Source organism: Gossypium hirsutum, chromosome A11, assembly GCF_007990345.1.
Source record: "Gossypium hirsutum isolate 1008001.06 chromosome A11, Gossypium_hirsutum_v2.1, whole genome shotgun sequence".
Lineage (NCBI taxonomy): Eukaryota > Viridiplantae > Streptophyta > Magnoliopsida > Malvales > Malvaceae > Gossypium > Gossypium hirsutum.
This window is the reverse complement of record NC_053434.1, coordinates 41,924,610-41,949,164: the sequence shown is the minus strand read 5'-3', so window position 1 is coordinate 41,949,164 and position 24,555 is coordinate 41,924,610. Positions and strand designations below refer to the sequence as shown.

The following is a 24,555-nucleotide window of genomic DNA, read 5'->3' as shown; positions in this document are numbered from 1 at the left end:
GAATTAGCGTGAGAAAGAGACTGGTGACAACAATTCGCTCTCTCTCTGCACAAAGAATAACTCCATTAGAGAATTCCAGAGAAAGAAAGGGTAATAGCTTAGAAGAGAGCAGAATACAAATATGAGGAAGGGAAAAGAAATCTATCCTCGATTCACGTACAATCGAAAGATAAAAAAGAATCTAGAGTGTGGAATTAACTTCCTACAGTTCTGCCTTTATTTTTCTAGATTGAATTTTTTATGATTCGAAATTAATTGAGAAATGTTGATGAATGATTCTATTTTGATATTTACTTTTCCACCCGTGAACTAAATCTTTTTTGGTTGGAGTTGTTTGGGTGAATGTTTTATCATCTTTAATACATAGGATTTGAGATTGTCTATATCATTGTTACATTCGATTCATGCTTATTTTTAATACATGCATGCAAGCTCTAGACATAGTTGAATGTATGTTGTGTTCTTAGGTGTTTTTAATTCTGAAAAGGTTAAGAATACTGGATCTTGAATCGTTTGATGCAAGCACATACTCGACAGAATATTCGTAGCACTCTAGACAAGGATGTTGCAAGTTGTACAGAGAGGAAGTTTATTGCAGTTATCAATCCCAAATTCTGTAAACGTACATGAACTTAGATATTTAGCTTAAGATCTAGATATCGAAAGAGGTAGGTCACAATAGTGAATCTTTGGGCAGTAGATTAGACAATATTTTGTCATGTCATTATCTTGATATGAACATTTCTCCTGAATAATTCCAACCCTATTCATTCAACAATATAAATACTCTTGATATTCTCTGTGAATTGCCACATCATTTTATTTGCCATATCAATTTATTGCTCTATATCATTTGATTTCAGTAATCCATCATTCTACTTTCTTATTCACTCTGAGATTATTTCTTGATATTTTGGTATAATTAATAGTATTATAATAACATACTCAATTTCTTACCAATTTCTAATCCATATGGAGATGATACTTACTTATCACTTTATTTCTTGAATGACGTTTGCACAATTGTATTAGTTATTTTACACTCAACAATTGCATTGCTTGAGGACAAGCAATAATTCAAGTTTGGGGTGTGATAACTCTTGAAAAGAGTTATAATTCATACTTTTAGACTTAATTAATTGATTGTACTTAAGTAAAGTTAGCTTCATTTTAGGTGATTGCATAATCATTTCTAGCCAATTAAGTAGTGCATCTAAAAACTTCAGATGGTGATTACTTTATTGCATCCTTACCTTTAATTGCTTGTGGAAAGGTCTTGTTGTGGTTGAATGGCATGTTTAAGGGAGAAGGATAGTAGAGGATGGAGGTTTGCCGAGGCATTACGAGACGTTGCCATGGCAATGCTGATGAAGAAAATGATAAACATGAAGTCAACAATGAGAGAACTCAGCATTTGGCCTCCCACATGCACGTCTAATAGAGAATATTCACCACAAAATTAGGGAAAAATAATCATTGCCTGATGAATTTTACCCTAGACGACAACCCAAGTATAAAAGGCAATAAAAAAAGGAGAGACAAAAAAATAATTCTGAGCTTGGACAGAGGTCTCATTGTGGCAAGAAGGGAAAGTTGAGCTGACTGTGAACTTTGGTGAAGACGAGCAACAAGACGCCAAGTTAGGAGGATTTGAGTTTTAAAACCTCGATTTTGTCCTTTGCATTTTGTTTCAATTCTTTTATTCTAAACTGATATTTTGGGATATTGATGATATGAAAAATAGCTTGAATTTGTGTAACCCAGCCATGAGCTAACTTAATATGGTTGGGGTTTGCTTTGGATGGTCTTTTAACTTTGATTAATGTTTATGGATTAATATGGTTGTAACACCCCTTACATTCGACGCCGGAATAGGGTACGAGGCATTACCTGACTTAAACACAATCAAAAACACAAAACTGGACCATAAAATTTCATTCCAATCAAAATCATTCAAACATAATCTTAACGTCCCTTATACGGGCATATGAGGCCCAAAACTTACATCGGGAAAGATACGGGACTAAACCAAAAATTTTCGAAACTTTTACAACACTTAGAAAATTTTTCACATTTTATAGGGTCACACATTCGTGTGAATGAGCCGTGTGATCACACACGCCCATGTGGCTTTAGGACATGCCTGTGTCCATAGCCCTTGGAGCTCTCTGCTTATGACGTCATGCATAAAATGTGGTCACACGGCCAAGGCACATGCCCGTGTGCTTAGGCCATATGGGCAATTAAATTTCATAATTTTTCATAAAATAGGTGCAGACTTTACAATGCCTGGGCACATGCCGGTGTGGCCGTGTCTATCACACGACCGAGACATATGGCCGTGTCTTTGCCTATGTGTTTACTACTGGGCATTCTATTTTGCATTAATTAGTGTGCAGGGGACACACAGCCAGAACAGATGCCTTGGGGCAAGCCATGTGTCACACACAGTCTAGACACATGCCCGTGTGTCTACCTGTGTGGACAAATTTAAGGCTATTTTCCAAGCCAATTGCCACCCTTAATTACACAACACATTCATGGCTCTGAAGGTGCTTAAACATTCATGAACCTAGCTCATGAATGACAACTTCTCATCACATTATACTAAATTAAGACTCCATATCATGTCAAGCCCCATTTTACCAACACACATGTACTAATAAGCAATATCTCCTAGAATTGCATGCATGCATTTTCATACCAAATCATACACACACATAGTAGCCATCATCATTCAACCATCAACAAGCAATAGCCTTATCATAATGGAATTGGCACATACATGCATAGATGAATAGGTTTACAACTCAATAATCATTGTGAGCCATATCTCATGGCCTTATACAAGATGAATCATAACACCATCAAAAGCCAACACATTGGCTAAAAAATATGACATATAACAACATAGCCAATTTCCTATACATTGCATACTCAAAATAATGAGACTAACTATACCCAAAAGATCCAATTGATAGTGTGACCGAGCCCCCGACGTCCTTTGATCCTCGAGCTAGCTTGTCACACTATAAGAAAATGGAAAAGAGAAGGAGTAAGCATAGAGCTTAGTAAGCTTGCATGTAAATAATTAGCAATAAAAATATGCATTTTCATTCACATACATAACATAATTTAATTCATCTTATTCTGAACAATCATTGTAGTCATATCCTATCTCATTCAATTTATATAATGTTCAATAGAACTTAAGATCATAATTCCTTCATTCTCATCTACCAACGTTTAATTATGTCGTAATCTCAATAACTACAAGCTTGGCGTACATACCTGTACTCTTTCAACATGATCATACCTCATTATTTCTTTTACAAATCCTTGGATTACCGGTTAAACCACTTGGAATACTAAGGGATACTTAGGAAATCATATTCACATAGTAGGGTGCAAATGCCATATCCCAGATATGGTCTTACATGGGACCACTTATAGATGCCAATGCCATGTCCCAGACATTGTCTTTCATGGGATCACACATATCGAAGCCGATAGCCCAGCTATGGTCTTACACGATGTTCTCATATCGATGCCAATGCCATGTCCCAAACATGGTCTTACATGGGATCACATAACGATGCCAATGCCATGTCTCAAACATGGTCTTACATGGGATCACATATCGATGCCGATGCCGATGCCATATCCCAGATATGGTCTTATACGAGATCTTATCAACCCAAAGGTCATGATATTTATACCCTAAGTATTCCTAAGGTTCAACTGGCTTCTAACACCTCAAATCTTTGTCGAACAACATCAATAATAATCACAAAGGAAAATATACAATTCATGCAACATTAAGTGTTAAATGTATAATAAAATGTTGTATCAATTACACACAAACTTACCTCGGTACAAAAAATGTAGCTAACTATTCGATTTAGTCCACAACCTTATTCTTCCTTCGGTTTAGGTCCAGACTTCGTTTTTCTTGATCTATAATAGTAAATTTCACTTATTTAATTATCACATTATTCCAAATCAGTCGATAAATCATAATTTGGCAAAATTATAATTTTACCCTTAAACTTTCACATATTTACACTTTGGTCCTAAGCTCGTAAAATGAAATGTGTCCAATTTCCTTGTTACCCAAAGCTTAACCGATTCAAATTCCCTCTTATAACAACCCACATTTTTCATCAAATCACATTTTTAATTTCTATTTTGACATGTTTTACAAACAAGTCCTTTTAGGTGTTTTCATGAAAAATCACTTAGAAAAAGATGTTCATTTAACGCCAAACTTCCATATTCCTCTATTAATCATCAAAATACATGCATGACACACATGGGTAAATTTTTGAACATAAACCCTAGTTCAAATAAAGGGTAGAAATAGCTAAATCATGCTTCTAGGATCTCAAAAATGTGAAGAACATTAAAAACTGGGTTAGGATTGACTTACTATTAAGCTTGAAAAGTTGAAAAACCTAGCTATGGTGCTCCCCCAAGTTTTGGCTATGGCATGAGAAAGATGAGCAAATTTTTGCTTGATTTTTCCCTTTTTAATCTTTTATTAACCAAATGACCAAAATGCCATTTTCACTAAACTTTCAAATTTTATCCATGCATGCCCATTTTTGTCCATAAAAATAAAAATTGGGAAAATTGCTATTTAAGGACCTCTAATTAATAATCTAAAACTATTTCATACTAAAAGCTTCTAGAAACACATATTTTGCAACTTATTCAATTTAGTCCCTAAAGTCAAATTTTCACACAAGCATGAAATCATATCGTAGACCTTATAATCATCACAAAATAATTATTTCTACCTCAAATTTGTGGTCTCAAAACCACTATTCTGACTAAACCCTAATTCGGGATGTTACAATGGTTCATATTACTTCTTTACCCAATGGTTGTTTTTGTTTAAATGCTTAAGAGAATGTTGATGAATGCTCAATAAGTCTAAAGGTATCTTGACACCGGGAGGATTAGGTTACCTAGGCCGAAGTTGGGTAATATAAGCGAGTGTTGAGTGAAATACTCGTGTAAACTCTAGACATAGAGTTTTACCTTATATGAATTAGAGGGTTGAGCTTTAGTAGTAGTTGCTAATCCCGAGCCTATAGACATATAATGTCTTAGGGGTGAGTAACCCTAGGTCTTGCTTTCAATAGAGGTAAACCACATAAGTACCCAATCAAACAGTAAGTTTGCCATAGTTTTGCCATAGCGTTGTTCACGATTAGAATAGATCCCTTAGTAGTCCTAGCCTTCATGACCAATATTCCAACCTTGCTAAAGTCCTTAGTACTCTTATTTGATTTGTTGCAATGGTAATCTCTGCTAGTATACTTCATTACTCTCACTTCTGATGTGTTAATCTTATTTTAATTCCATTAAACACCATTCTATACATATATCTTTTCTGTGCAATTGTTATAACTTAGACAAAGAGCCATCATCCAATCCTTATGGGATCGATACTCACTCATCACTTTTGTTACTTGATTTGACATGTACACTTGCACAGTTCGTCCATCATATTTAGACAAGACAAATCCTTGAACTGAACTAGATTTAGTTGCCATCTGAAAATCTATTCTCATGTTTAAACTTTTGTGGACTCCTGACTTATTACTTAGTGCAAAATTCAAGTTTAGTTAGGCAATCCTTAATCAAGTGATCCCTAGACCCACAATCAAAGCAGGCTCCTAATTTCTTCCTGCACTCACCACCATGATCTCTACCACAGTAATCACATTCAGTTTTTACCATTTTGAAACCATCAGAACTTGCAATAGGCGTAGCTACCTTACTAAATTTATCTACTTCTCTTTATTATTTCTCTATCGAAGTTCTTGTCTCTATCTCTAATAATTGATTCCATCTTATGGGCATTTGCAGTCATTTCTTCCAGAGTCTTGGATTCTAAAGCTTCCATTAAGGTGCAAATTTCATTTCTAAGCTGCCATTCAAATTTATCACACATTTCTTTTTGTCTGAAACATATTTTTAGTGTAACGAATGACCTGAGGAACTCTCGTTCATACTCCAAAATAGACATTCTTCCTTGTTTCAGATACAAAAAGTCTTTCTTCATTTGCTCAAGAAACATTTGATTGACAAATCTTTCTCTAAAATTTTCTAGACAAAAATCTCAGTCAATCATTTGCTCTGGAGTAACACTAACCAATGTTTCCCACCATTGCTAAGCTTGCCCCTCCAACAACGACACAACATATTAGAGACTATCTTCAGAGGTACATATCAATTCTTTAATAACCCTACACAACCAAGATAAACATTGCTCAACCATAGTGGGGTCATCTCCTTTATCACCAAGGAACTCCTTGGCACTTCCTTTCCAAATCTCTCTGAGAGGATCAACCTTAGGTTGAGATATAGTAGGTACAGGCAGAGTAGGATAAGTCGGATGAACCACTTCAAGCTGTGGTTCTTGATTGTTTCCCTCAAACAGATCAACCAACTGAGTCATTATCTATTACCCATGTTATTGGCCGTAGTAGCTTTTTCCTAGGTAGGCATATAATTTTCCATTTCCTCATCGGTGACTTTTCTAGAGCCATCATACATTTTCTTATCTCACTCCAAACAAAGAATTATCTCAATAAAAAGAATTAAAGACTAAGCAAAGGTGTATTATGCATAACAGGGGTGAGACACTGCCTTCATTGTTTCTAAGAATCGACTAAACCTTAGCTTTGATACAAAGCTTGTAACACTCCAAACCTGACCCTTAAGGAGGATCCAAGAATGTCGTGTCACTATATTAAAATCATTATCTTTAAATTTTTTTCTGTCACAAACTAACTTAAAATATAGTTCAAGCTAATATGAAATATAAACCATTTGTCGTACAAGACTAAATAAAATAGCACATTTTATTACCATGAACACTTCATTGAAATTTCATTAAAAATCACACTTTCATGAAAATAAGTTTAATTCCAAGATTCATTCTTCAAAATTAAACGTCTTGACATCACCCCATGTCATACATAGTACAAAACATTAGAAATCTCGCAATAGCAATTGTCCTCTGGCGTAGCCCAACAACACTTCTTTTACTTCTACAGTAAGCCTAAAAATGAGAGGTAGCTAAGTAAGTTCAAAGAACTTAGTGAGTTCCCAGAGAAAACATATCAAATATTTAATAATACACCCAAATGGGTCATTTTAAAGAGTCAAACAATCATACTATACGCCAGATGGCGAGTATTGTACACATACATCTTATATGCCCGTCACCTTCCCATTGGCGTATATAGTACACCCATAACACCATACAGACAAACTTTCTTCATGTTAACCACGTACCCATATACTTTAGTCAGAGCCATATCATTCATTTTCCCCTTTTGTGATTTGTCAATGTTTGCAACATATAATTATCCTACTAGAGGCTACACAACTATTTTCATGTATTGCGGTTTGTCAGTTCAATGTACAATCCATTGAAGGCAATGCCATGAACATATTTTCCTTACTCATCATTTCCATGATTTAATTCATATCGTTCTTGCCAAAGTAGAAGGCAGGGGTTTAAAGATAAAGAATAGTTCTTACTCTTTAACACATGCAAACCAAATCCAGACTAAAAACTCCAAACAACTATCATTCATATACAGAAATTTCTTCTTTATAGGGTATGAATACTTACCTTAAGCAAAATATAAACAAAGACATAACATACATGAAAGTAATAAGGAACTTACTAGAAAGTGAAGCAAGTCTAAACAGCAGGACCTTTGCCTTTATCATGGGAACCTTTAAGAGTGTCTTGAGCTATAATATAGATAGTCAAACTTATCATATCGCTATACCATAAACTAAACATGCTTGCAAGAAGCATATCATAAAAACCAGAATCAAGAAGTTTTCTTCCTTACATACAAATCTAATACTAAAGCTTGCAGTGCTAAGATCATGTAAATAACCAAGAAAATAACCTAGAGTTCATCAATAGTTACCAGGGTGCTAAAACGAATACAGTGAACCCAACTTCAAGCAGGTTTCTAGTCTTAAGTTTTAGATAGAGTGAGAGCAGACAAAAATCTAGAAGGAAAATGGATGCCAAGAAGACGTAAAACTTGTCTAAGTAGTCACTACTAACTTTACACAACTAAACACAGAAGCAAGGTTTAGTTGAAAAATCAAATTATCCCACTAACCCTTCCTTGATAACAGTAACTAAGGGCCAGTTTAGCATTACTTCTTAGAAGAACTTTTGAGGCCAAAAAGCACTTTGAGCAAAATATAAAATTTTTTGCTTTCTTTTGGCCAAATAAATGCTTTTGGAAAGCATTTTTGGTCCCAAAAGCACTTCTGAAAAGCTTAAAAGCATCTTGTTTAGCAATGCTTTTATGTTTTTTGTCCCAAAAGTGCTTCTAAGAAGCAATGCTAAACTGGCCCTAAGTACTCTTACCATAATTTTATTCTAATCAACTATAGCAACTCAGTTCCACTCTAACCAGTTCTCATTAGACTAACTAAATCATCCTACCAGAATAATAGATAATTCTATCAAATTATGAACTTAGCTTAAACGCCTAAATTAATGGGGTGTTGTATACTCTCTAGGAGAGTCCACAATCTATCGAGCTCCCCAAACACAAGATTCACCAGTTAGTGCATTCACAGAATCTTATACTTAGTCAAAACTAATACCTTACCCACTCAGAATATACTTTATACACCAAATTTCAATAAACAGTAACCAAATACTAGGACTTTGTCGGGTGGACTGTTACATCATGTGGTGTGTGCATGTAAAAAAAATAGAAGGAAATATTAGCTCACTGGTTGTCTAGTGTTTAACTAATACTAAGCGGTATTATGTGGTTGGATCGTAATACAGAAAGAGAACTTATATTAGTAGATAAATCTAAATATGTCCTTAGTCTAATTAGAAATGAGAAAACCAATTAAAAAACTAATATGTAATCTATCAAGTCTAATTTGGGATATGCTTTGTCTTGGGCGTCGGAGCGGATGACTCGTAGAAGATATAGACATAAATGTGACTGATTTGACTGACAGTACATCAAACATGATCCAAGAAAAATAGATCCTGAATTCGTTTACGGATTTATTCACTTGTAACATTCATAGTGTGGCATACCTTAATCCTGAGTGGATGATGGACTATTCATGCATGACTCGTACACTTTGATCTATGCAAAGCTTGAGTTGAAATAGATAAGGAACCAAAAGCTAGTGCATTTGGTATGTAACTTCTACACTATGTAGAATCATTCACAATAGTGAAATTCATAGCCTAAGACATGGGTAAATGATATCATTTCATTGGCCTTACATGATTGATGAACAGTAAATGTGGCCATGGGTCAAAATATAAAAAGGGTGAGGTCATGTTAAATTTATAATGATTTTTTTATGGTAGACCTCTGCAAGCCCTCTCAGTTCCTTCTGTAAATCGAACATATTTGTTTGAGCTAAATTCAAAAAAAAAGTATTGAATTAGATTTTTTTATTGTAAATCATAAAATATTTATTCAATATATTGAAAATTATATGTCCATTTTGATATAGGATAAAAGAAATAATAGTTACCTTAGAATTTAATAGTCTTTAAATTTAAAAGTCTTTACTTGTTTATTAAAGAGGTTGTGCATATAAAAGAGAGTAAATTATTAGTATCTTTGAACTTCAGAGTGCTACTTGTTAATTAGAGAGAGTTTGTAGTTGTTGGTCAAGTTTTTGGAAGGCCTCTTTAGCATTTTCTAGGTCATAAATAAAAGATAAAAGTGAACTATGTAAGAAACCCATGTTGGACAGAAGAAAAAATGAAGCAAGAATATGGGAAAGTATAGTTAGATGGAAGAAGATCAAGGAAGAAGAAAGGGTTTCAAAATTATGAGATGGGGAAGATGCATGATTGAAGCATTGAAGAATGTCAATACTGAATTTAAAACTTAAAATTATATCTTTAACCCAAAATGACGTAGTTTTGCTTAATTAGTTTTTTAGATATTCGAGTTGTCAAAATTCAACTCAACTCGAAGTTAAAAAAATCATTTTGCTTATTTGAGTTCACTAAAAAAACCAAACAAGTTGACTTGATTAACTCGAAATTTGAAAATTTTCTATTTTGTGAGTCAAATTGAGTTTTGCTCACATCTACTCATTCTTAGGCATTCTTAGGCATTATTGGTGAGAATTTTGGACTTATATGAGTGTGAAGAGAGAGAAAAAAGAGAGTGAAAGCATACTTGATGTAATTTGAAACCAAGAACTTAAGTTCTTTATATATGCTTCAAACCCCTCTTACCCTTTTCTCCCTTAGCGATGAAGGATATAGTGCGAATTATTTTCAAAATATCTCACTTTTCCCACAATCCTCCTACATATTCCAAAAGAATTCATTATGTAAATTAAAATTCTCACCAATACCATTATACCCACAATATTATTATTAAACTTAGTTGTGCGCTTATAGACCATGCAAATGCCTAGATTTTCATGACTAAGTTAGAGATTTCGCCATAAATATAATAGGAGCGGCTTCACTTCACACTCATATAAATTAATCCATCAAGTATACACTACAACCTAATACCACAATCTATAGTGCCTTTCAAAATATTTCATTAATTTGACTACAATAGTCAAATGCTCATGACTTAGGGTTATGCATGTATCTACTCAATCATAATACATGGTATTCTATATTAGATTGAATAAAAATCATGAAATGCATCAGAATATCAATAATTTGTGCATAGTCATATTGAGCAACATGGTCTTCCCTAATTTACTTCAATTTGGTTATAAAATTCTCAATATAATGTTTTTTTTATGATAACATAACATTTCATTATGATTTGAACACTCAATATAATACTTGATTCCCCATATCTTTCATATAAAATTTATATGCAAGAAAACTCTTTGTTTCAACTCATTTCTAGCATTAAAAATAAGCATATAAATTTTATAATGATAGACATATATATAATGCCACGTTGAATATAACAAATGAGCATGCAATTAGATTTTTTTTATTTATACCATTTTCTTAGGTTTAACTAGACACACCCTAAAATTTAAATATTTTAAATAGGGAGGGTAATCTATAAATTTATAATGTGTCTTATAAAAAATCTGATATTTAACTACCATGAAAATCTCGGCAAATATTCACATATTCATGGAATTCAACTTAACATGCTTTAAACACACATTTCAAAGCAATTTTTTTTTCAATTCATTTCTCCATATCATATAATCAAAATTTCACATTTCTTTTTAACATGTTTGTCATTAATTTCAAACTTTTTTCCGTATCAGTATGCAGCATAACAAATACATGCATTTCACACATCAATTTCCCACACACATGTTTAATCTTCACTTATCAAGATACTTTGTTTTCGAGAATCAATTAAGCACTCGTTTTGCATACATGATTTCAATAATTTCATTGATTCACATTCCCAATTCACTTATAAGCTATTTTGTCTATATTAATCAAGAATTCACTATTTCCATTTTCACATATACCAATTCAAACATAGTTTCATATTCTCATCAACTATCATTGTCAAGCATTCATGTCAATTTCAATCATAGCCAAAATATTTTCCACCAACTTTTTCATATTTACCAAATGAATGTGAATATGCCAGTTTCTTTTATCAATTCATATTCTTTAAAATTTTCACCATAGGTGATTTCAATCTTAATTAATCTAATTTCTACATAAAATCAATTTCGTATTAAATTTGTATAGTTAACATTATGCTTATTCTAAATTAACAATTTTCAAATACCTTCAAGTTCATCATAAATCATGTAATTTCAAGTTTATCAACAATGCCAAGTTCAATATAATAGCTATTATTTCAATCATGATTTTTACTTCGGGCTATTTCCAATTGTTTTAATATACCATGTTAATATCTTGTTCATCAACTCTTATTTGGATTCTATATATTTTTGCAGACATCGTAAAAATTAATTAATAAACTCCTTTGTTATTAGTTACTAATATAATTTTATATTTTGCAATTTATACTAATTCATTATTATTTTTTGAAATTTCTCATTTTGGGTAACATTCACTAAAATTTCATAACCATCACATTTCTATTTTTCATTAAAGCTTTCAAAACACTTAATATTAAAGGGATTAAAAATCTAAAAGCACTTAAAACTCAATTCAATTTAACAATTATAATAAATAATTAAATATACTCATATATAAATTCATGCAATATCCAAATTATTGAAACGATTAATCATAAGAATCAATAAAGAAAACAAATGACCAACATTAATTATTCATAAATATTTAGTAAAATAATTTGCAATTACAATAGCCCTATCAAAGTATATTTTTTTATCATTAAGACTTTATTTGACTCAAAGGAAACTTTTTTAGTCCAACTTTTCCTAGTAGCCCAACAAAAGCCAAATTAGTTTGAATATTAGAAACATGAAGTATCTGGTTGAAGGCTAAGGTTCAGATGTAAGTTTGAGAAAAACTTTGCCTTTCCCAACGGTGTGTACATTCCATGAATTTGTAAGATAAACAACTAGTTCCTATTCCTCCACTTAGGAGTAAGACACTGACTTGCCTCAAATGTACTTCTCAAAAATAGATTTAAATTAATTAAAAATGTGAGTACTTTGTAAGCATATGAATCAAGTTATAAAATAGTTTTGATAAAATACGCAAGTACACCAACAATCATGTCCATAGGGATTAATAACAAATGTCAAATTTATCCAAAATTATTAACTTAATAATAAAATGATTACCAATCAAATTGAAATTTAAATTATCAACACTAGTCATTAGAAAAATTCTAATCAAATTTACTTAGGAAATTCGAAATTCTACATGAATCTAAATTGACTCTTTTTCTTTTATTTATCAAACACTAGGAAACTATGGTTCGTTGTTCCATTGAATATTTATAGGATGACACACTACAGTAAAACAGGTTTTTAGCGGCATTTTTGTCCTATAACGGCGCTTATAAGAGACACAAAAAGCGCCACTAAATTTTGTGACATTTATGTTGAAAATGTCGCTATAGAACATGATCTTTAGCGGTGCTTCTCGCAAAAATGCCACTAAAGAACATGATCTTTGGCGGCGCTTTTTCTACAAATGCTGCTAAAGATCATGTTCTATAGTGGCGCTTTTTTTACAAACGCCACTAAATATCATGTTCTTTAGCAGCGTTTTTATGAGAAGTGCTGCTAAAGATTATGTTCTTTAGTGGCGTTTTTAGTAGAAGCGCCGCTAAATACCATGATCTTTAGCGGCGTTCATGAGAGAAAATACCACTAACTTTAGCAGAATTTATCAGCCCATTTTATTTCATATAGAACCCGAATTTTCAACATATTTTCTTGTAACATCAAATCCAATCAAAAACTTCAAATCTAAATGATACTATCATGAAACATAAAAAATGCTATTTTATTTCATACGATCTAAATTAATAAATGAAATAAAAAAATATATTAAAAAGTTATATATTCTCACAATAAGAAAACAAAAGTCTAAGATGGCTGATTCTGCGATTGATTTTACTGAAACATCTTCATCATATTTTGAAGCTGTTGCTGGAGTTCGTCATATTTTCTTGTTGCCTCTACTTTAACTTGTACCTGGAGTTCATCATATTTTCTTTGAGCCTCTACTTCTCTCGATGCCCCCTATGCCTTAAGTTGAGCAATTTACTTAATTGTGCTCGCTTGCATCTGAGCCATCTGGTCTCTGAACTTCAACTTGAGCCTGATTCCCCGAAGGCATGTATTGCTGCAAGCTGGATCCAAAATATTGGGTTGGGTTAACAAAAGATCCTTGAAATCAAACTAGGCCATACCTTTCAGGACCCAAAACTTCAGTAATAATTCAGTTATCAATGTCATCCAGATTAACAGAACTATCACTTGAAGCGATCGCTTCATACTCCGCCTTTTTATCCTTTAGTTTCTCCTAATAAATCAATAAAGAGTTAGAAAAGAAATATATAATCAAATAAATGAAACATAACTTGGCATTATTTGTATTACAAATGAAAAATTAAACCATTATAATTAAACATGATAATTATATTGGATAGTTCAATTATACAAGACGTCAAGGCGGAAAGATCTTCTCCAAGTTGCATAAAGTCAAGGCGGCTCGATCTTGTACTTTCTCAAGTTCTTCAACAATCAAAATTTGCCACAAATAGCTTTCATTATATTGCATAGTTCAATTATACAAGACGTCACCTTTTTTTACATACAACACCGTAAAGTAACTGGCAATAAATCTTTCATCAAGATGTGATAATCATGTGATTTTAGGGAATATAGTCTTTGATCTTTAAGACTCATACATCAAGATATATTTGATGCATACGCATTTAAGACTTTCATATCCTTCAACACCGTGCAAAACACTTCTTTTTCATTCTTCGACATTGCAAAAATAAAAGGTGACAACTTAGATTTTCTATTTGGATGTAATTGGGGATGAAGATCACACGCCGAATTCCTATGTCAAATAGATCAAGTCGATTCTGAAGATTGTTTTTTGATTTTCTATCGACATTTAGAATTGCCTCGGTGATGTTCTTGCAAGCATTCTTTTCATTATGCATGACATCAAGATTGTGTCGCAAAATGTGATGCTCCCAATAAGAAAACTAAAATCAAATACTTCTTTTTTTCCACAAGTTCTCTTCATTAGGATAATCCTCTTCATCCTCTTCATCATCACTCTGTCGGTCAACATCTCCAACATACGCCTTCCTCGGTCTTCTCTTTGTTTGCGTGTTGGGTGGTTGATTCATCTTCCTACAACTAAAATTGATATCTTTTAACATGAACAAGATTTCAAATCTAATGGTATACTCAGGAGCTTCTCTGAACTCTTCAGTACTATAAAATAGAGTACTCTAAAATCTAAATCTATGATTTCATCTAACCACTAACAATGCCCCATATAAGAGAACTTCTTCCCATTATATAGCCACTACGAACATGTTTGCAGAACATAGCAAAGACAAGCATAACGTCTTTTGGCACTCTAACCAGATAAATTGGCATAATTCAGGAAATCATTAATAGTCCAAAACAAAGCTGGACGTAAATAAAAGTTCTCCTTTCTTAAGACATCATATATTTCAACACCCGCCCATAACTATTTCAACTCTTCAATAAGTGGCTGCATATAAATGTCAATATCATTCCCAAGACCTTTCTCTCCAGGAATAATCATAGATAAGATAGAAGAAAATTGTTTTATGCAAATCCACGGAGGCAAACTGTAAGGAACAAGCACTACAGGCCAAGTAATGTACTAAGTACTTCAGATTTTTAAAAGATTAAATCCATCAGATGCTAGCCTAAGCCTCACATTCCGAGGATCACTTGCAAAGCTTGGAAATTTACTGTAAAATGATTTCCAAGCTAAAGAATCAGTAGGATGCCTTAATAATCCATCATCGGATCGTTGATCATGATGCCACCTCATAGACTCGGCTGTCTTTGATGACATGAAAAGCCTTTGAAGCATTGGCATTAGAGGAAAATATCGTAAATCTTTACTTGCTTCATTCTTAACTGTGCCCCACCTTCATCTTCATTGACATCTTCTACATACCTATTCATCCAATGAGGTTTACCGCAAACATGACAAGCCTATTGGTTTTTTCGATTAGCCTAATAGAACATGCAGTCATTTGGGCAATTATGAATTTTGTCGTACCCAATGCCTAAATCTTTTATCAGTTTATTCATATCATTGCATGATGAGGGGTTTTTGCAAACAGAAACATATCTCTCAAAAACTCTAACAGCAGTGTAAAAGAGTTTCCGATCCACCCTCCAAAACATTTTAAGTGAAAAAACGAATGCAAAAAGACAATTTTGAAATTTTCGATCCGTCATAAAGTTATTCATTCATTTTATTAAGTAACTTGTAGAACTTTGCTGCTTCTCCATTTGGATCTTCGTCAGGTGTACTTCTTCCCGTTTCGGTAAAAACATTTCCACCAATATCACAATCACCGGATGAAATAATTTCAGGTGGAAACGATTGCAAACCATGACTATTCATATTAAATGCATCCTAAAACATACCTTCCATGTCATTTTCTCTAACAGACTGATGGTAAGCGTTATGAGGATAAATCAGATTAATCGTTGAAGAGGTTCTACAATGTGTACACTCTCCATGGAAAAATCTATTTTTTTATACCCTCGAATAAAGCCATCAACAATTAGATGTTGTAGACAACTTCACGAATATGCCAATTCATGTTGCCTCACTTCTTACACGGCCCAAGAATCATGTTCTATTGGCTTGCATTTTGAAATGCAAAATTTTGAAAAGTTTGTACTCCATTTCAATAGTCGTTGCTTGCCCTTGACAAATTCATCCAACTCTTATCCATTTCATAGTTCTTGAAGTCTAAAGTTGACAATAAATCAAAGTTACTTAAGTGTTCTAAATAGATTTAAATCATGTCATTGTACTAAAATACATAATATATATCAAGTATCAAGTATCTAATTATTTAATATATATATTAGTGACAACATATTACATTTGGATACTCCAAATTCGCTATAAAAAATTTACCTTGAAGATTTAATGCATTGTATTTTAATGGGTGATTTTTATATATTTTGATCTAAAGTTTTATGTAAGATATGATATGATATATATTTTCTGTATTCTTTAAATGTTTATGTAACTTATGATAATCATTAACTTTAAATGGTTATGATTATCATTTTTTATTACCTTTATGTTTACGATACTTAAAAAGACAAAAATTAACAAATTAATCAAAAATTGAGTTAATTTGATAAAAACACAAATTTAAAAATTAAAAGAGTCAAAATAATTAAATGAATGATTAATTGAAAATTAATTAATTATTCATAGAATTATTATGAAATATGATTATTTATTTATTAAATTGAAAATTAATTAATTATTCATAAAATTATTATGAAATATGATTATTTATTTATTTAATAAAAAATTAATCAATTATTCATAGAATTATTATGCAATATGATTAATTAATTAATTAATTGAAAATTAATTAATTATTCGTAAAATTATTATGAAATATGATTATTTATTTATTTAATAAAAATTAATTAATTATTCATAGAATTATTATGAAATATGATTATTTATTTAATTAATTGAAAATTAATCAATTATTCATAAAATTATTGTAACACCTCAAATTCTAGGCTAGAAGTTTTAAGGTTCGTGGGTATGGTTAGCGAGTAGGTTGTGCTATTGTGTTTAGTTGTGCATTTAAGTGACAGAATGGGCCTGCTAGTCTAGTGGTTGTGTGAGTATTAGTGTCCCTTTGGGTTTTGGGTTCAAGTCTTTGGGTGTGCATTTTAAGTGATATATTTTGATTTTGTTAAATAGCAAACTAATTTTAAGTTTTAGATTAATAATTAGTTTTATTATTAGGTTTATTTTCTTTTTTCTTTTTTTTGGTCACTGCTTATTTTTCACGTTCTCCTCTCCCTTTCCCTTGCTAGGGGTTTTCTTTTTCTCTGTTTTTCTCTTCTTTTGTTTTTGGGAAATGATTTTTACTTGCGGATCTTGGATAGTTTCGTTTCCTTATCATCCAGTCAGTGTTGGGACGTCGTTAATCGCAAATCAGCTGTGGGTGCTGAACTTTTCTATTTAGTTTTGAATATTGAATTGATTTTGGATAATTCGACATAATGAGTGTGTTCTGCACAGTGTAATTCAATACTGAATCGCTTTGAAATTTGACAACTCCTTTTGTGTGATTTGGTAGTGAGAAATTAAGGTTTTTATTGGCTTTATATGGCATAGAATTGGCTTATTATGGTGTGATTCTGAAATAATTGATTAGGGGGTCATTTTACTGATCGAAAAATGAGATTTCGGGTCAATTTCGGTGTAGTTTCGTGACGACACGGGTGTGTTCCCCCACACACGGCTGTGTGCTTTTGGGATTTAGGGTTTCTAGGCTAATTTGGGTGCCACACGACAGTGTGGTCGATTTGGGGATTTTTGTTGATTTGCGCACGGCCGTGTTCCCTGGGCACATGGGCATGTGTGTTTGGGAATTAGAGATGTACTGTTTTGCTGTCACACAGTCTAGCCACAGGGTTGTGTAACTGATTTAGAGATTTAGGGATCCCACATGGGTGGGTGTTTTGGACACACGGCCATGTCTGGTGGGCACATGGACGTGTGAGACCCTCACATGGCCGTGTCTACACTATATTCTATTTTAGCACAATTGGACAGTGAGTTACACAGCCTATTCACACGGCCGTGCACCTTCCTCCACACGACCTAGGTTTTTCTACACGACCGTATGGTCCTAAGTTATTTGTTATTGGTTTTGAGAATGTTTTTTATTTGAAAATGTGTCTGTATGTCTCAACCCTTGGCTAATCTTCAGTGCGGGTATTTAGGATTTTGAATGGGGCTTCGGCTTATGTGTTATTTGTGACTGTTGTGTGAGATGATTGATTCTGAACCTGATTTGTTGGGTATGTGAAACACCCCTTACCCGTATCCAAGGCCGAAACAGAGTACGAGGCATTACCAGACTTAACAATACACATAGATGAAAACCGGGCCATAAAATTTCATTTAATTCAAAACTTTTCGAACACATGCATAACAAACAAAGCTAACTATATCATCACATCAAAACATAGGACATGGCACGATTAATTAAACTTATAAACCATAATGGATAAGGACCACATCTCATGATTTTATACGATAACTCAATGCAGACTGATACGTATGGTCAAAATCATAATAAAAATACATATCACAAACCAACTTCCTATACATGCCACTCACTTGATATTTCTAATATTTGAATTAATTTTCCCAAAAATGATAGTTTGATAGTGTGATTTTGCCTCCGACGATCTCCAACCCCGAGCCGACCTGCCAATACTAAAGAAATGGAGAGGATGGGTAAGCTTTACGCTTAATAAGTTCATATGAAAATAATAAGCAATTACTACCATGCTTTTCAAGATAAAACACTATAATTGTACAATTACATATATTCACGATAGGCTATTTTCTAGAGTCCCGGTGTTAAAAAAATCATATCTCAAGTTAAAAAACTCAAAATCCAATTCCGTAAATTTTCTATGAAACTAGACTCATATGTATACTTAATAATTGTTTCCTAGAATTTTTGGTTGGGCCATTTAGTACAGTTTATTAGTTAAAGTCTCCCCTATTTCAGGGTGTGACTACTCTGACCCCTGTCTACTACGAACCGAATTTCTCCCTGTACAAAATTCCAATGACCATGCCGTTTGTTTTCCTTAAAATTAGAGTCAATAAGGAATCCATGAATGTAAGTTATGACTCTCAATAATTTTTTTTTACAATTTATGGTGAATTTATAAAGTCGGAATAGGGGATCTCGAATTCATTCAGACCCTGTTTCACAAGAATTCAAATATCACACAATATAGTCTTTTGCTTCCCTTGTTTCTTTCATGTGAAAATAGACTCATTAAGATTTATTTCCATAATTTTTTTAAATTTAATTCAACTTACACAATTTTTGGTGAATTTTCAAAGTCATGCACTGCTGCAGTCTAATACTGTTTTACTACTAAAGTTCACTTTTACACAATTTTACTTAATCCATTCCATTTTACCGAGGTTCGCTCAAATATTGAGCATATTGCTCATAAATTCAAATAAACATATACTTGCACTTGTTCATCACATAATCACTTTCACATGTATTTTTATTTAATCGATTTCCCGTTAAACTCATCGGAATAATAACAGATACACAATTGCCTGCACATTTTCCCATTTCCACACTTGTAGCCGAAGCTATCTGGTACGCATAGTAGCCTACACTTAGTACTACACATGTGACCAATAATCTGGTACATGTAGTAGCCTGCACTTAGTACTACACACGTGATCACAGTTTTTGGGTACGCATAATAGCCTGCACTTAGTATTACACATGCGACCAATTATTCGCTACACGTAGTAGCCTGCACTTAGTACTACACACGTGACCTCACAATAGTTCATTTGTATCGTTTCTATTCTGAAGGTTCAACCGGGAAATTCCTCACTTTTCAACATTTTACTAAATTGTCCATAATCAATTTAAATTCATAACTTACATCAAATAACCATTTGATAGGCAGCCACATTTCATATGATATCAAAATATAATAACATAAAAAGAATCGATAGATTATTTCTGTACGAACTTACTCGAAGTGTTGATCTCACTATCCATAATACCAATTGTCCATTCATAGTATAATAAGACACAACTCAAATATCAAATCAGCTTTTAAGAATTTACATAACATATATCACATATTTCATATATCACTTGTCATGTATCATCATTTTTTTTTTTACATTTCATGTAACATTCTTTCATGTCATATTTCCACATCATAAACACCATTCCATCAACTTTTCCAATATATTAAATCATACAATATATGAAATAATAGTAAGAAATATAATTCAAACATAACATTGCATTATTATTATCATACGAACTTACCTCGATCCAGAAACAACAATTTACCATTTTAGTCCATAACCTTGTATTTTCTCAATTTAAGCCCGAATCTCGATTTCCTTCATTTATAATATCACATTTAGCCTAATAATTAGTCACACTATTCATACAGGTCCAAAAATCATATTTTTAAAAATTTTCATTTTGACCCCTAAACTTTTGCATATTTTCACTTTTGCCCCAAGGTTCGGAAATTAAACTTCATCCTATTTTCTTATGTTTTATGACATGCTGATCATTTTTCCCTTCTATGGCAACATCAAATTCTCACTCTAACATGTACTTATGACTATTAGGTATTTTTACCGATTAAGCCCTTTTGCTCGTTTTCACTTAAAACCAAGTAGCACAAGTTGTCTAACATAATTTAAAACCTCATATTCTATCACAAAACACAAAAATACACAAATTTCATCTATGGTTATTTTTCCAAATATGAACCCTAGGTTGAATTATTGCTAGCATAAGCTAAATCAAGTTACCAGGACTCCAAAAACGTAAAAATCATTAAAAACGAGGCTAGAACGTACTTACAATCGAGCTTAGAAGCTTGGAAACCCTAGCCATGGAGTCTCCCTTGGTATACACGTTCATGGTGAAGAAGATGAGCAAAAGTGGCTTTTAATTTTGTATTTTAATTCATTTTACCCCTAAATGACCAACATGCCCTTACTACTAAACTTTCCAAAAATTGCATTCATGTCCAATATTTGTCCATAAACTTTGAAATTGGTAAAATTTCTATTTAAGACCTTCTAATTAATATTTCAAAGCAATTTAATACTAGAAACTTCTAGAATGCAGGTTTTGCAACTTATTCAATTTAGTCCCTAACTTCAAATTAAGCACTTTATGCATAGAATTTCTTCACGAAATTTTCACACAATCATGCAATCACATAATAGACCTCAAAATAATCATAAAATAATTATTTCTATCTAGAATTTGTGGTCACAAAACCACTATTTCGATTAGGCCCTAATTCGGGATATTATAGTATGTGTGCATATCTGCTTCTATGTGATTGTCTACCGATGTGTTCACCATTTTTGTGAGATTGTATGCATACATGCATTTGTATAAAATAAATCTTTGGGTTGGTTGTGAAGAGAAGGTAGACTGATTCTAATTTGATCTGGTAGTTCTTCTTCAATTTATTCGTACAGCGGTTTACCGCACTGTACCGCATGTACGTCAGCTTACTGCCTACTGTTATCTGATCTGGCAGTTTAAACTGCAACATGACTATATAGCAGACTATCGCATTACACTCCAGCCCTGCTGCATATTAATATCTGAATGGCTTAGTCCACATGCATGGTGTGTAGGGTTGATGGGCCTTCCGAGGTCCTATGTGCTGTGTTTGGTTGGATGAGCTTAATTAGCTCTTATGGGGTGTGATCGGGGGATGGAGAGGTGTGTTGGCTGGACAGGTGGGTTTTGTTAATTGATTGCATTGATACGCATTTGTTTGAGTATTCTGGATGAAGATTATTTGACTGCAGTCTATTTGACTGAATAACACATGTGACTGAATATTTGTGTGGGACATAGGGTGCTTAAATTGTTTCCTTCTGTTGGGACGTTTGTTCCAAGTTCACTTTATGGTTCTGTGTATATCTGTGCGTATGTTTTTCTTTCGAACCGGTTTCTAAAAATTTGTTATTATACATCTGGAACTCACACTGAGCTCATGTAGCTCACCCCTTAGTGCCAGATCATGAATTAGTAACTGCATCCAATCTCCAAAAAAAATCCCAATTGTTTCGAACTTTCTAGTTTTGGAATGGGAATATTTACGGAATCCCCATGAATAGGATCAAACCTTATTCCATGGTATTTACATGAGATTCCTCTTTCTTATTCTTAAGCAAGTCCCCGAGAGGGCTTAGTTGATCCATGATTTATGTTTCAGCTTTCGTTTCCTTTTCGTGAGTTGAAGGGATAGGCGTTATTGGTGGAGAAGAAGCAATAAATTGGGGTTTATCCGGCCCAATGCTACGAGCATCTGGAATCAAATGGGATCTTCGGAAAGTTGATCATTATGAGTGTTACGACGAATTTGATTGGGAAATCCAGTGGCAAAAAGAAGGAGATTCATTAGCTCTGTTTCCCCTTGCAGGTACGTTTCTGAACTCTAACGCTAGACTTGGTATGCGGATGTCTCGGACAGGCACGCTTACAAATAAAATAACTGTTCTACTTTTGATTTCCATTTTGTTATACTGTTTTGAACTATAAGATTTTACTAAAACTGTGGTACAAGTTCTATTTTTTTTGCTCAAATCTTACTTTGTTCATAAAATTAAACTTAACCGTAATTTTACGGATTGAGACTTAGAAGATTAAATGTTCTTGGTTCGTAAAGTGACAAGTATGAATGTATTGGAATTTGAGATAATTTGTTTTGTAAATTTTCCTACGATCACTTCGGTGATCAATGTAACATCCGGGATTCGGTCTAAACTTCTAGGCCTAGGTTAGGGTGTTACATTCAGAGTCTGGTTTGTAAGAACTTGACTTGCGGTTCTACGTATCCGTGTCCGCACGTGGTTGTTTTAAAAAAATGTAGAGAAACTTTACCACAGTAAGTTGAAATGATTTGTGTTTTGGAAATGTTTTACGAAAATAAGATGTCTAAGACTCCGATGATGGTCCAAGTGAAAATTCAAAACTGTAAGATTAGAAATGTAGATTTTGTATTTATTTGGTGTTCATTTTCTGAAAATATAGATATATTGAGCTAACAACAGGAAGGATATGGATTTTGAAGGTAAGCAATATCGCAAGGAGTTGTCTGCTTCTGCAGGACGTGTGTCTGTTCAAGAGTCAAGGACAGTGCGATTCTACCAACTTCGCATAGCGATAACCCAGAGTTTGGTACTGAGGCATTGTCTTGGATAGTGAGGGAAGTGCTAGAGAAAGTGTTTGAGGCTAGGATAAGGGGGACTAGTGAAACATTTCAATCTAGGTGCGTAGATTGTAGGAAGAAAAGAGATCGCAGTCCTCTGAGGTTGGAGCCTCGTTCTACGAAGCATGTTAGAACATATTTGAGTGGCAATAACAGTTTTACGGTGGGTAACGGTAGTGGTGTGAGTGCTCCATTTTGTAAGCATTGTAGGAAGTGACATCCGGGCAATTACTGGAAAAAGGCGGGAGCATGTTTTTAATGCAGTTCCATAGAACATCAGATTAGGGACTGTCCTCGGTAATTTTGAGACAGGTAAGGTGGTGAATGTTTCGATGTTTTGATTAGAACATAGTAATAGTGTGTGATAAGACACAAGTGTGTATCTGCTTCAGTGGCTAAGTGTTCTAGGTGTGTGTGTGAGGTCTTGAGTTCAAGTTTAGGATGGTAGTGTTTTGGGACTAGAGTGCGCAGCGGGAGCGTAGTGGTTTAGCTTGTGTTATACCACTATTCTGTTAGTTGGAAATTTCAGGGACGAAATTTCTTTAAGTAGGGGTGAGTTGTAACACCCTAAATTCTAGGCTAGAAGTTTTAAGGTTCGTGGGTATGGTCAATGACTAGGTTGTGCTATACTGTTTAGTTGTACGTTTAAGTGACAGAATGGGCCTGCTAGTCTGGTGGTTGTGTGAGTATTAGTGTACCTCTGGGTTCTGGGTTCAAGTCTTTGGGTGTGCGTTTTAAGTGATACATTTTTATTTTGTTAAATGGAAAACTGATTTTAAATTTTAAATTAATAATTAGTTTTATTATTAGAATTTTTTTTATTTTTCTTGTTTTGTTTACTGCTTGTTTTTTACATTTTCATCTCATTTTCCCTTAGTAGGGGTTTTCTTTTTCTTTGTTTTTCTCTTCTTTTGTTTTTAGGAAACGATTTTTGCTTGCGAATCTTGGAGAGTTTTGCTTCCTTCTCGTCGAGTCGGTGTTGGAACATCATTAATCACAAATCAAGTGCGGGTTTTGAACTTTCTATTTAGTTTTGAATATTGAATTGATTTTGGATAATTC

General features: G+C 33.3%; 1 protein-coding gene across 1 annotated transcript; it reads left to right on the top strand.

Moving 5' to 3' along the window:
• Positions 1-21,990: 21,990 nt before the first annotated feature.
• LOC107895763 (NAD(P)H-quinone oxidoreductase subunit H, chloroplastic-like) lies at positions 21,991-23,710 on the top strand. Its single transcript, XM_016820989.1, has 3 exons — positions 21,991-22,015; positions 22,525-22,704; positions 23,412-23,710. Exons 1-3 carry the CDS (start codon positions 21,991-21,993, stop codon positions 23,708-23,710), a joined length of 504 nt encoding a protein of 167 aa, XP_016676478.1.
• Positions 23,711-24,555: the final 845 nt, after the last annotated feature.